The sequence below is a fragment of the Nyctibius grandis genome, chromosome 3 (genome assembly GCF_013368605.1).
Source record: "Nyctibius grandis isolate bNycGra1 chromosome 3, bNycGra1.pri, whole genome shotgun sequence".
Classification (NCBI taxonomy): Eukaryota; Metazoa; Chordata; class Aves; order Nyctibiiformes; family Nyctibiidae; genus Nyctibius; species Nyctibius grandis.
Window position 1 is genome coordinate 67,026,133 of NC_090660.1, and position 14,272 is coordinate 67,040,404.

The 14,272-nt window shown below is 35.2% G+C and overlaps 1 protein-coding gene across 1 annotated transcript in view; it reads left to right on the forward strand.

Moving 5' to 3' along the window:
• The window catches only part of SNTG1 (syntrophin gamma 1), a 418,769-nt gene that overhangs the window by 366,193 nt on the left and 38,304 nt on the right, over positions 1-14,272 (forward strand). The window contains exon 16 of the mRNA XM_068396528.1: positions 2,777-2,848. Within this exon, the coding sequence (XP_068252629.1) occupies positions 2,777-2,848 (72 nt within the window). The remainder of the gene's footprint in view (positions 1-2,776; positions 2,849-14,272) is intronic.

Sequence of the window (14,272 nt, forward strand, 5' to 3'; positions counted from 1 at the left end):
ATCTTCTTATCAAAGACTGCCGTAGGCCTTTAAAAAGGCCTTCTAAAATCCTATTTTCTATATGCAAACTTTTACACATACAGTTATGTTTGCTATTCTGCAGGTATGTGTGTTCATTTCTTCCAGGGATTACAAAAGATTAAGAACAAACATTCAATGCCGCAGTTTCAGAGCTTCTATTTATGAGATGTGTAAAGTGTTGTTATAAGAAGAAAAACAGTTTTAATTATATCTGCAGTGTAAACTCATTGGATTAAGTTGTTTTCTGAACAGAGATGTGCTGCTAACTTTTAAACCAGAAAAACTAATGAAAGTATTTCCCCCGTCTCTGCCAAAGACTAACACATTAGGGAGGCATGTGTTTAAGCAGTATATATCAGCGGCCTCCCCTGCCTCTTTTTTTATCTACTTGATCAATAGTACTTCTACTTTCCGTGCACCAATAAATGAGCAATTCTAGTGTATCTTATTTGCATTTTGAAAGCTTTAAACAAAATTACTCTTTTTTTTTTTTATTTTTCTGTTATTTCCTGGTACATTTTCTCCTTTAGAATTATTAAGCGTGTCAAGTCTGGTGGGTTTCACTTTCTTCCAGTTTAGTGTTGGAAATCTCAGAGACAATGGACTTTGAGAAGGAGCTGCTGACATCTTTTCTCTTGCTACTCAAGATTTTTTAATTTAAATGATTAAAAGTGATCAAGGCAAGCCATTTCTGTGTGTGTCTTAATTCTGCAGTTGCTTTTGCTTTGCACATATCTTTATATTCTTTATATAGAAAGAGTTTTGTTTTGACCTGAAAGGAAGTCCCTTTATAAGTACAAGTAAAACCAGGAAACCAGAGGAGAAGGGGAAGCTCTGATATCTTTCACCAAAGTATCAAGCCTACAGTAAACTTTTAAACATAGCTCTGAATGACTTTGTCCTTCAGCAGCAATAGTAACTATTTTTCTTGATGGGGCAATACGACTTCAGCTTGTGTGGCTGATGTTTTGGGCTCAGTGGGGCCGTAGCAAGACTCCTCTCCCCATTTCTGTGTTGCTGGTGAGAAAGTTCATTTTTTGTCCACAGTAGAAAGAGCAGACTTTTTTTTTCTTTCTTTCTTTCTTTCTTTCTTCTTTCTTTCTTTTCTTTCTTTCTTTCTTTTCTTTCTTTCTTTCTTTCTTTCTTTCTTTCTTTCTTTCTTTGTCAAAAGTATTTTACATGTCGTTCATCACATCTCTGAATACCTTCTTAAAACTCAGGCATAAAAATTGTATATTTCCAATATTTCTTTGCTTTCTCACTCTATATTGGATAATTCGTTGACTCTCAGTATTTAGACACTCCCTTTCTTAGCAATCTGTTTTAATACCTGCACTTCAAAACAATAGTGAAAACTCAGTTTGAGAATGACTGCAAATAAATAAAATTCTAATAGAAGAGGAACTATGACACTGTATTTTTTAACTTTTCATTCCTGACTGTGATTCCCTCAAAGGAGTTTCAATTACAATAGTGTCTATACCTAAAAATTAGTTAGGGATAGAATTTTGTCATACAACACAAAAATACTTTTGATGAAGAAAGTTTTATACCAAGGCGTCCAAACCTACAGATGCTTCTCAGCCATGTTGTCTCTTTTCATGGTTGTTTTCTCTTTAGATAAAAAATAAATTGGTTTCATATAATATTTTCTTCATATGCTATGGATACCATTTGAAGGTACGTTTTTCAAAGAACTTTGTATTCTTGAATCTTGAAAAGCAAATAAACTTCGGTCTTCATCAACCTCTTTATCTTGCCTAACAATTGTAATGACACTACCATCTTCCTTTGGAGCTAGGCCACTATTCAATACTTACCATTAAGATTTCTTTTTTTATACATAGCCTCAATTTTCACTCTGTTTTTTGTGTTCTGTCTATTTTAGACTGTGAATAATTTTCCTCTTTCCTTCTCACAGTTTTCTTGGAAAGTTATTTCTAGATTGCTGTGATATCCCCTTGACTCTTCCCTTACTGAGTATGTTCATCTACCCCTTCTGTCTTGTTTAAGTCTTAACCCTTACCCTTGCATGATTTTATTAAACTCTTTTCTCTATGCAAATTTTTTGTGTAAAATAGTTGCTTAAAATTAATACTGTTAAAAGCAATTGTCAGTTCCTAAGCAAAGAGGAGAAATAGACTATTCTTCAAATCTCACTTTGTTAGAATTTAGGAGTAGATTAATCTTAGTAAGAAAAAAAGAAAATGTATATTTGCCTCTGTGGTTTCTTGTTAGTTTTTTCCCCTGGATTTCAAGGCATGTGGGGTGTCTAGGACATTGCAAGGTTGGAGACTTTGGTTTTATGGATTTGCAAATAATATGTGACTGGGAGCAAATTGTGGTATGCAGTTACAAGGAGGGAAGTGGTGAGAAATATTCCCTTTTATAGTCAAGAGTCTGTAAGAGGAATTCAATGGTTGCATCCTCTCAGGATCTCAGTGCAACCCCCACCAGCATGGGCAGGAAGCTCCCAGGGAAAGCCTCATCATTCAGCATAGAGCAGCCTGCGTGCAAAGGTACTGTGTTGTAAGCCCAAGCAGACAGGCAGGATGTCTCCTAAGCACTGCCTGGATGGAACAGTCTGCTCCCTGGTAGTTATTGCTCTGAGGCAGTGCTTCGTCATATTGGGTGTAAAGGGTTGAAAGTTTTAGGGATAGGTTTTTTTTTTTTTAAGTAAACTTAATTCTTGAAATAAACAGAAATAACTTACTTTCTCTTCCGGTTTTGTTTGTTTGTTTGTTTGTTTTCCAAGGTCACAACCTGGGATTGGACACGAGCTGAGAAAACATTTTCAGTTTATGAGATAATGTGCAAAATTCTCAAGGTATGATGAGAAAATATAAAACAAATTACCACTTTGTCAGACCAGTTGACAAGCCAGAGCATAACACTGCAACTGGAAACTGTATGTGACTACCCTGAAGAAAGAGATCAATTTTTTTCCCTTTGAAATCAATATGAGAAGTCCTGGTGTCAGTATGTACAGAGTCAAACTCTAGGAGGCATGGCAAAATTGGGAATAAACGGATTTTGACTAGGAAACTATTTTATTTCTCCATAATGCAGTATGGATTTTATAGCTTTACTTTAATGTCACATTTAACCAGTGTAACATTTCTTTTTCTAACTGAGTAGCTAAAGAAAGAGTGATCAATTTGATCACTTTCAAATATGTTGATGCGACTAACAGTGACTGCAATGCAAGATTTCACCAAGACTGAGCGGAGTCCTTTAAATATGCAATACCATTCTGAAAACTGTCTTATTTTTTGAATTTCTTCAGGTTGCCGTAACTGTAATGAATGGGAAGAAATAATGAAATATGTTTAGAAAGTTAAAGCTATGAGTAGCAGCAAATGGAATAGGGCCATTATTGTATGTTATGTTTATTTTTTAACTCTGAATTAATTCAGTTTTAATGTATATGGTCTTCCCTCTGTTTTAAAAACTGAAAAACAGTTCTGCAGATACTCAACATTTCTCAATCTAAAACATGAGGAGAGGAAAAGGAGATGAAAGAGATGAAAAACAATTGTCTCTTTCCATTCATCTAAAGTGCATTCCTGTGTATGTTAGGTTTGGGGTTTTTAGGTCAAAATTATGTAAAAGATAATTTGGTCTTTTCTGAGGTTTCATCTAGGCAGAGATAGAGTAGTATCAAAAAGAAGTATGAAAAGTCATATTTTAAACAAGTGTTTCCCATTAGGAAGACCTTATACTGACATACATGGTACATTTCCTAGTTCTTGTAGGTCACAGGTGCACTATCCTTTCCTCAGAGAGTCAGATTACAGAAGGAACAGCTCAATAAAATTCAGAAATATTTTACATCAGAGCCTTCAAAAATAAGAAACTAAATTTATAGTCTGGAAAAAACCTCTCTGCTAGCAATTTGGAACACAAAAGTGACAGGGGTTCTTTTACTGCTGTAAGGTCTGGAGTCTTCATCAAGGAGTAGAACATCCCAAATGCAACACGTCCCATCGCTGTGGTACATCCTTTAACTACCAAGTGCATGCAAACATTGACTCTTTAGTAGTGGTCACGTAGGGATAGAATTAACAGGAAAAGTTAGTCATTCTCTGAAGACATTGCACTGAGGGCGTAATATGACCGACACTCTTAGCACAGTCAGGCTTTGAGAGAGATGAAAAATCTCACTTGTGACATGCACATTTATTATTTTTTCTGGAAACCTCTGGTTACTTCAGGCCTTGAGCCTGGAAAACAGTAAGCACCTAGGTAGCTCTTCTCTGATAAGTAAGCCTGTTGGAGCCAGGATGACTCTTCCTTGGGACTTATCCAAAGATTTTATTGTACTGTTTGAATGGAAATGTACAGAACTATGCCATATAGTTTTCTGTAATTGAAAGGTCCTTCTTCTTTTCCTTTCTTTTTTCTGTTTTCCTTTGTTGATACTCTTCTCATTCACTCATTTTCAGCCATTTTTCTTTTTTCCCCTTCTCCTTTATCCCTTGTTCTTGTATACCAATGCAGGATTTTTTTTTCTCTTTTCAGCCATGTAGCAGAAGTTAATTAGAGGCAAGCAGCTAGTCCACAAAGCAGTAAAACCTAAACCAATGCCTTCCTGGCACTGTTGTGTGGAAGCATAGAAAAGAGTACAAAGATGCTGTTTTTTCTTATCACCCAGCTCTCCAAACTGTCTGGGAAGAGGTGTAGATCCTTCATTCTCAGTCTGTATTAACTGAGGATGTCCCAGCAGGGAGACAATTCCAGTTTAAGTGATACAGGAATATCATTTATGTGTTTATCACATTATTCATGTTCAGTTATTTCTTTATTGTCTGTAAACATGGTCAAGCTTATAAAGTGTTGAAATATTTCAAACAGATTCTTTAGCTGACTAAAACCTGTAAATAATAAAAAATGGAACTAGAAAAGTCATTGCAATGAAATTACAGCTTCTGACATTGGAGTATTAATCTTCACCATATTCCAGTTTTCTACAGCAGGTACTATAACCATGGGTTCACTAAATATAAAAACAGGTAAAACCAAGAAGAACATCTTCCCATTACTACTACTACATTGAACCTCTGTGGAGACTCAAGCTTTTGTTCAGCTTTTATGCCAGCATCTTAAATGTCTCCATTTTAGCAGTGTGTTTCTAGACACATTTGTACAAGCACCATGGATATTACTGAAGCAGAGGAAGCTTTAAAAAGTTACTCTGGTGCTTTGTGATCACCTTCAAAGTTCTTTCCTTCTATAGTACCTCACATGTTACTTTCATTATAAATTTGTTGTCCTGGGAGAATGAGTTGAATGGAAAATGGACAGACTAACAGGGTTTGAAGCGATTATATTCTCAGAGACTGATAGCTAGCATGGTAGCTCTGGAAACCTAATGAAAAAATGAAGGAAAGAAACCTGGGCTCTGCTACCACAGAGTGTTCCCTCTCCTGCACTTCCCGTTCTTCCATGGCAGAGACTGAGTTCATGTCATTCTTTTCAGGAAAATTGAGAAGATGGAATTATTCTGTGTTTCTGATTCAGAAGAAACATTCATATGTCGTTGGGTAGAGATAAATCCAGAAAGATAGTAATGCCTGTTTGCAGGACAATTGTCATCACTCAGTGTCTCTTAAGTGGGTTTACTTTGATGTATTCATCTAAACGTAAATTGTTCAATCTACATATTTACTAGAAGTAAATATCATAGAACATTCCCAAATGGTGGAACACCATCATCTATATTCTTAATTTATTTTAGAATGATCACTACCATGGATTTTGGACCAAATAGACCATCTTGCACTCTCCCAAACAATTCCTGGAGTAGCTTCAGAGTTATCATGAGCGAAGGAGCATTTCTAATGAGCTATGTGATCACCCTGTTTTATGGGGGTAAAGAGTTTCATAGTATGGATGTGGTCTGGTCCTTGCCAGCTGGCTATATTGTCAACAAACAGTTCCATACATGGTTAATTTATTAGTATAGATACAGCTTCTGTGGCTAATATTCACTTTAAGTAGAAGGACTTGCAGGTGGTCTGTGCTAATCTTCATACAAATTTGCCCAGGAGTGAGAAGTAGTGCTTTAGAATTGATGTCTCCAAAGCATATTTCCTTATATATTGATCAGGCTGTTGGGTGCCCTGAGAAAGAGCAGAAGATTTATCAACTGCATGCAGGACTGAGTGTGTTGGTCAGAACTGCCACACACCTCTGTAGAGCCAGAAAGAACATGGGTCTTGGGTCTTGCCTTGTTTGTCAAAGTGAATTACTAAATGTTATCACAACACTTACTAATCAAAATGTATCTGCATTACAGGGCTGGCTTAGATTGGAATGAGATATTTAAAAAACTTTTTCCATATTTAGACTTATAGTCATTAGAAACTAGGATGCAACTTTCACCCAAGAATGCTGGTATTTTCTTCTGCTGTATACTGGCAACTTCAATAACTGTCCCTCATACCACAAGGACAAGACTTACTACTAAATCTGTCTGAAAGCATTTTTTTCTTCTTCTTCTGCTCCTTAATTATGACCAAAATTCTGATGAACCTCATAAGAGCAGTTTTGATTAGAGAGATTTACTACCTTAAGTTTGTCTTTTTAAATAGAATTGTAATTTTCCTCAGTTAGAGAGATTTCTCTAAGTTTCTCTTCATGACAGAAGCGCTACAGTGGAGATTATGAACTGCCAGATCCTACTGAATACACATTAATATTTCAGTATTTCAATATGAGAGAATACTACCACTTCTGGTGACAGTAAAAATATTAAAACACTAAATAAGTATTAATGTCTACACCCAGCAGAGAACTTCACTAATTTAATCAAGGGAATATAGTCCAAACATGTTAAATACAAATCAGAACTCAGCTGCCACCATGGCCAGTGCTTTCTTCATAGTTGCCTGCATGTATGGAGTGTGCTTTCTCTTTTATCATCCGTTCCAAAGGCTCTGACTCTTCTCATGAACCATATAGGAAACTGGGATGCCATTTTCAATTTTTATGGTTCTGTCAGTCTCAAAGCACTTAAAAGGCATGATCATCTGCTCCTTAATATGAGATGTCAGAGATTATTATGTGATTTATAACTAGCAGATTCATATTTATAACAGTCCTCTAGTAAATCGCTATTTGTTGTCACTGTGTTCTTTTTTTTTCTCTTTTTCCCCCCTTATCAGATTGCTAGGAAAAAAAGAGGAGGAGACTTGCCCTAAGCAAGGCAATAAGTCACTATTCGTAATGTGATCAAGACCTTCTAAATAATCAGGAAGACCATTAAAATCTGAAGCATAAAAGTAGTTTTTAAAAAGCTTTAGTCTTTAGACTATGTGAAAAACTGTTCATTGACATAAATTCAGTAAAGGAGCACTGATCCCCTAGTACAATATTTACAATTTTAGATAGTAAAAAAAATATTAAAAAAATCCAAACCCTGACAATCACATTTACAGAATCACAGAATGGTTAGGGTTGAAAGGGACCTCTGGAGATCATCTAGTCCCACCCCCCTGCTAAAGCAGGTTCACCTAGAGCAGGTTGCACAGGGTGTGTCCAGGCGTGTCTTGAATCTCCAGAGGAGACTCCACAACCTCCCTGGGCAGGCTGTTCCAGTGCTCTTCACCCTCAAAGGAAATAAATTTTTCCTCATATTCAGATGGAACTTCCCATGTTTCAGTTTGTTCCTGTTCCCCCTTGTCTTGCCACTGGACACCACTGAGAAGGGTCTGTTCCCATCCTCTTCACATCTGCCCTTAAGGTATTTGTAAGTATTGATAAGATCCCCTCTCAGTCTACTCTTCTCTAGGCTAAACAGGCTCAGCTCCCTTAGCCTTTCCTCTTTCATACACTACCAAAACAACAGTGGATTATAAAAAAAGGTTCTGTAGAAAGTTTTCAAAATACCATGTAAAAATACATATCTCATAAATATAAAGCTCTTCATTGTCAAGATTTTTGGGCTGAAATAGTAATATTTGACATGCAAAGTAGGTGAAGCAGGCTGCATACAAAAATCACATTTTAATTATATTGGATTAAATTATTCATTGTGAAATAATGGCAAACAGCAGTGGGCTACGTTTGATGTAAAAGGAACATTTATGGAGCTGCAAATAACTTAAGACTTGGGGGGGAAATACATAAATTGGTAAGCATACTAAGTAATTTATTAAAAATTCAATAGATCAGTTGATTATGGGGTGGAATTACCTTAACAGAGAGAAAATACAAGGCACCAAAGAACTCTTTAACCCTAAAAAGAAACAAGTAAAAAGAAAGAGTTGGTAGAAATCAAAGTCAGGCAAGTTCAAATTGGGAAGAAGTTAGAAACTGTACAAGTTTTGATGATTAATCTGTGGAAGGAACTGGTAAGAGAAGTTGATAGCTTTTAAACCACTTTCTTTTTTTACCACGAGTTCTATTCAAACCAGTGCTAGTGGGACAGTGACACTAGCATGTGGATGAAAATCTGTGATCCATGTTAAGCAATTTGTCAGGCCAGATAATCTGATGATACCACTTCTAACATTAAAATGTATCTATGACATTTTCAACAGAATTGGTGGTAGAATTTGCCATGAATAAATATTTCTTATTTATTCTGGGAGAAGCTTGTTTCACCCTGTCCTCTATTTTGAGGGGCAAAGCCCCATTAACAGCCATCTAATTCCGATGTTAGGATTGATCAAATCTTCAATACTCCAGAAAAGCAGGTACTTATATCACTAGCTTCAGAAACGGGCAGACGGCCTTGTCCTGTTCAGTACTTCAAAGCTGGTTGAAATGTATATGTCTTTTTGGTGCCTCTTATGTTTTTGATATGCAGTTTTAATGTGTGTGTTTTGAGTGTGTGTGCATGTGCATGCATGTGTAAGTGTGTATATTTTAACAAGATTTAAGTATCTTTGATAGATTGGTAATTAGCTTAAATATTTAAGTAATTTTTCCATATGGGGTAGAAAACTTTTGTTAAATTCTTCAGGTAAATTATGAAGTATAATATAAAAGATTGCACTTTGCTGCAAGAAAGTTTGCCTTGTTTGCTTGAGTTGCTAATGTTCTTCAGCTTCATCCAAGCATATCCTTTTAATTGTGAGAAAACGCTTTCTATAGTTCAGTCACCTGGCTTCTATCTTCAATGTGTCATGTAAAAATATTTGGAGATTTACAGTAAAAAACACACTTTGTTCAGCATAAAACAGGAAACATATTCAGGTGTCAGATCAGCTCTGAAATGAAATGTGAGGATAATTGTGAAAGGCAGTCTATGCGTGCAATATGTCAGGATGGTGAATCATTGATGTTTACATCTGGTATCATTCACATCAGTGCAGCTATAATTTTCTTACTATATCAACCAGGACCAACTTGGTGTCTCAGAAGACTTGTATTTCCTTCCTTATTTAGCTGTTAGTGGGTGTAAAATCTTCAAATGCAGTTATGTTAATTTTCCCACTTAAATTTCCTGTAATTTTATTTTCTTTTTCCAATAAGTTAAGTATGAGAAAAGTATGATATAAAAAGCATGGAAAACTACAGAAAATGTTTATGATGCATCAAATAATTTTTAAAATTAATGCCAATAGACACCTAAACATATCAAATGAAGGTACAGAATGTATTTTGAGGTCTGTCATTAATATAGTTTACTCAATGGCTGAGACTTGCATCCTGATGTGTTTCCACTAAAGCACTTCACACGTACTCAAAACTGCTTAGGAGGCATAAGTAATGAATCCCTTTTATGATTAGGTTAATACTACATCCAGGGAAAATTAGATTTTTAGCCAGGGTTTAGCCAGGTGCCAGTTCTTGGAAAAAATGCTGAAATGTTGAGTGTTTCAGTTCTAACCAGTTGAAGTAATTTTCAGTCTTTCGTTTGTCTTCTATTCTAAGTTTAAGAGTAATGTTTCCAAAGAAAAGAGGATCTGTTCCCACTCTAACTAGAATTAGAGTTGTCTTATAAGATAAGAAAAATAGTAAAAGTCATAAATGATCTCCATGTCCACTGACATTAAGACTATCATTAAGTTGGCTTCAGTTACACAATAAAGAAAAACTTCTTGAGTGCTAGTGTCATTCGGTACTGAAATAGAGCTCCAGACGAGGCCGTTGAATTTCCATCATTGGAAGCTTATAAGCATAAGCTGGTGTGTAGCTGCTTCTACCTTGCATAGAGATATGCGCTAGATGGCCACACCTCTGACCCAATCATCTGCATTTTCTGTGATTCTGTATGTGATGTCAGTTCATTTCTCATCAACATGTACATAGTGATACAATCCTTAATCCATGGTGTCTTGATTTGGATAAATTTAATGGGCTCTGAGTGTCAAAGATGTTGATGTTCCTGTAACTGTACAGCACCATGTAAGAGTTGTTATTTTGAAAGCAAAGAGGCAGTGTTATTAGATACATGACAACTCCAACACTATAAAGGCTTATTAACTTTTTATTTGATTCAGAAAAGGAAGGAGAAAAGATATTTGAAACATAAAGTTATTAAGTAGGGCTTTTTCTTTGTCCCTTTAACTTTAGAGAAGTTTCCCTTTTCTTGAAAAAGAAAAAAACCTTTTTGACATTTTTAATGCAATATTACAATAGCATAAACTGTCACCTTTTTGGGAAAAAAAAAGAGAGTTGTGTTGGGCTGGGGCTGCCAATCTCAGAGTCTGATCCTGTTTCCTGGAAGAAATAACAAGATAAATACACAGAGGAAAAGAAGAAGAATATCAGATACAGAAAATATGTGTTTAAATGGCTCCTGCAACCTCTGTTGGTTAAAGGCATCAGCTTTTCCTTCTTCTAAGAAGTTGCTTTTTGCTGCCTCTCTAGTTATGAGACCCACAGTGGTGTTGCAACATCCTTGAAAGCCAAAGCCAAATTCAACTTTAAACATAAGGCAAAAAGGAATGTTGAAAAAAAACAGAAATAAGGTGTGAAGTATAAACAAGGAATGAGGATACTCTGGAAAGACAAGTATATGTCTTACATCCTGGATTTTCAAGATTTATCCAAAGTTTGAGATTTCCTCTCATTGACTTAGACTAATCAGGGCATTCTCAAGGTTGGAATGATGCATTATTTCAGTATTTTATCCACTAATATATTCTGATACTTCAATTCTCATACATTTGTGTAAAGCATTTTTCTCTAATTTGTCAATTTTCTCTTATTTTCTGGTCACATTCTTTAATTGTTTGATTTTTTTTCTGTCTTTTTTCTGACTATTGCAATAATTAAATTTAGCAAAAGATGTTGGAGTTTTATTGCATAAAGAATTTAGGAGTATAGGCTTTCATGTAACAGTGACCATACTGTATTTTTTCATGGATTCATGTCCCATTTATTATATGAAATCAATTATTCCTATCTCAGGGGAAACTATTCAAAATTTCCTTTGGTACATTCTCTTCATGGTGGAAGTCTGGATGTTACTTACCTAAACAGCCAAAGCCAACACTAAATCCAGAAATATTAATTTCCTAACTAATTTATGTTTTGTAGTTTTATGATAGGATCTTATTTTCCATAGGCACTTCTGAGTTTTCTTCAGAACACTATTAGCAAGTACATGTAAAATATTTTTTTACACATTTGCTGATATAAATGTGCTGACATACTGATATCCAACGCATATGCTTTCACTATGCTACCCTAATCTATTCTCAGCCTACCATAATGTATTCATAAGCTATTTGAGTAAGTAAGGAATTCTGTCTTTTTTTTAAAAAAAAAAGATAAATAAAAATTATGCGGTCTTGTAAGTAATGCTTTTATTATAATGAATAATCAATTTGCTGGGTAATTTTCCAGCCTTTTATTTAATCAGATTTAATTCTTATCCTTCCAATATTTGTGTCCTTCATGAGGAAGACCTTTAAAAGACCTGTTTAAAACAAATGCATCTGAAGTTGAAAAAAAAACAAACCTCACAAAAATTTCACTATGTGAGAATTACAAGGACTTTTCTTCCACATAATTTTTCCATCCAGTTTGGTTTTGAGTTAGGTGCTTTTTTCTCCTCTTAAGAGGTACATAACCTCTTGAAGGAGAAATAGCATATCCTGTTCTCGTTTCCCATAGTTAGTGGCATAATATCCCCTAACAGCTGGGAAAAGTAGTGAAGGTTCTTCTCTTCCTATACACCATAGAGATGGAACATGTTCAAAATGAAATCTTCAGAGCAGTAACAGCCAAATTTTGCCCAGAACATCTAAATTTTTTAGTAGATCTTAACTTGTGTTTTTTTTATCAAGGAAAGCAAAAGTTTCCTGCCATCCCTGAAGCAGTCAGTGCCATTCCAAAGAATGGATGCACCAGAGCAGCCCGAAAAGCAGTTACAGGGGGTGGTTCTGCTTGTCTGTTTGTTTCTTTGTTTTCAACATGGACAAAACAATTTCATTCCTTTTCCTAATTTATCACAGAACTGATTCAGCTGTTTTAACTATAACATGAAAATAAAAAATATCCTCAGGCAGGCAACTACACATGGAAAAAACCCACAGCTACAATTATTTAAATTTGAGAAAGTTGTGAACAAGGGCTCAGAATGAAAAAACAGGATCACTCTTTAGCATTGCTATCTATTATCATTATGTGTACTCTTCTGGGATCTGTTCTTAAACTTAATTTCCAGCAAATAATGCCTCAAAGTTTGGAGAGGTACAAATCCTTAATAACTCTCCAAAGAGGTGATCAGGATATTTTTTAATCTGTTTGTAATTACATTAGTCTCTGATTTCTCTTTAGCAGAAAATAACCACCAATGCTTCTCTGGAAAGTGTTAGAATATTTTTTTCCCCAAAAAATTAGTCTGTTTTATGAAAATTTTGAAAATTTTCCTCCTGGCATTAAAATAAACACATTTCTGAGTGGAGGTCATTAAGAAATAGGCACAATTATGGTACTGGCTCAGGAGAAACTTGTGTTTGGACTCTTGCTCTGATTCAAATGAGGGTCTTTGAGACTGCTTCATCTTTTAATCAAGCAGAATAGGAAATTAGTTTTCCTGTTCAGGCAGAATAGGAGAGTAATTCAAGCTTACTGCTATACCTAGTAGGTTACAGGGAATTAACATTTCTGTTTCTGTCAAGCAATTAGACAGGTCTTTCTAATGGAAATTTAATTGAAACTAAAATTTATCCTGTAATTATAATTATTTTTCCTCTTGAGAAAACATATTTTCATTAAATTTGGACATTGAAAAATCTTCTCTCCAGTTTTAGTTTAGCTGGCATTCTGTGTTTATTTAAATGCATATATGTATACACATAATTTCAACATTTGCAACATTTTTCTTGCGTCTTTTAACATTAAAATTCAGAAGGGTCCAAATGAGATGAGATATATACAGACATGTGCATGCCTGCATGGGTCGCTTTTTCTTTATTGCTTGATTAATGAGGATATGCTGGAGAAGCAGTATCTTCTTTTCACTCTGGAGTGAATCTGCTCCCTGCTGCCTGTAAATGCTGTTAGAACCATCTCCATAGCAACTAATGGTGATGCTCAAGAAAAGTGTTCACAAAGTTTCAGATAAAGAGGTAGACCACCAAAATCCCTTAGAAAGAAGAATTTATGTTTATGTAGATGGAGTTGATATGTGAAAGGAGACACAAACAGTAAAATAATAAGGGCACTGATGCCAGCAAGTGTAAAGGCATGATGTGATTATTTTTTACAGTCGCCTTGGAGTTATTGCAGTCTTGAGGTGATGAGAGAATGCTTTATATCTTCATTTAGGTGTTAGGTTTGAATCTTGGTCATGCTAGGACGTTTTTGCAGGACTGTCTAAACTAGTCAACAAAGAAACCAGATTTTGTTTGTTTTCTCATCTGTGTATTATTAACAATTATTACAAATAATATCACAAACATGAATATTTACCTCATTTTAGCAGCTGAAATAAAACTATCTCAAAAGTTAAGGTCTATTTTGTCTGTTTAGATATACAACTCTGATTAGGATGGTTTTGAACATCTTACATGAATTGTTGGTCATGTCAAAAACTGTTCGCCACTGTCACTTATATTTACGGTTCCACTGCCAAATTACTCTGTATATTAGATATAACTTTACAGGTAAACCATACTTCCAGAGAGTTTTTGAGCACCTCCTGGGTAAAAAATCATGCCATGAGCATGAAACTGGTAGACCTAGCTTTGTTTTCTCTTGCACAGACCTTTGCAGAATGGAACAACTCAACTCTCACTGACTATAGTAAAAGTTGAGGGTCTCTTGCATCTTAGCGGATTTAAATAAT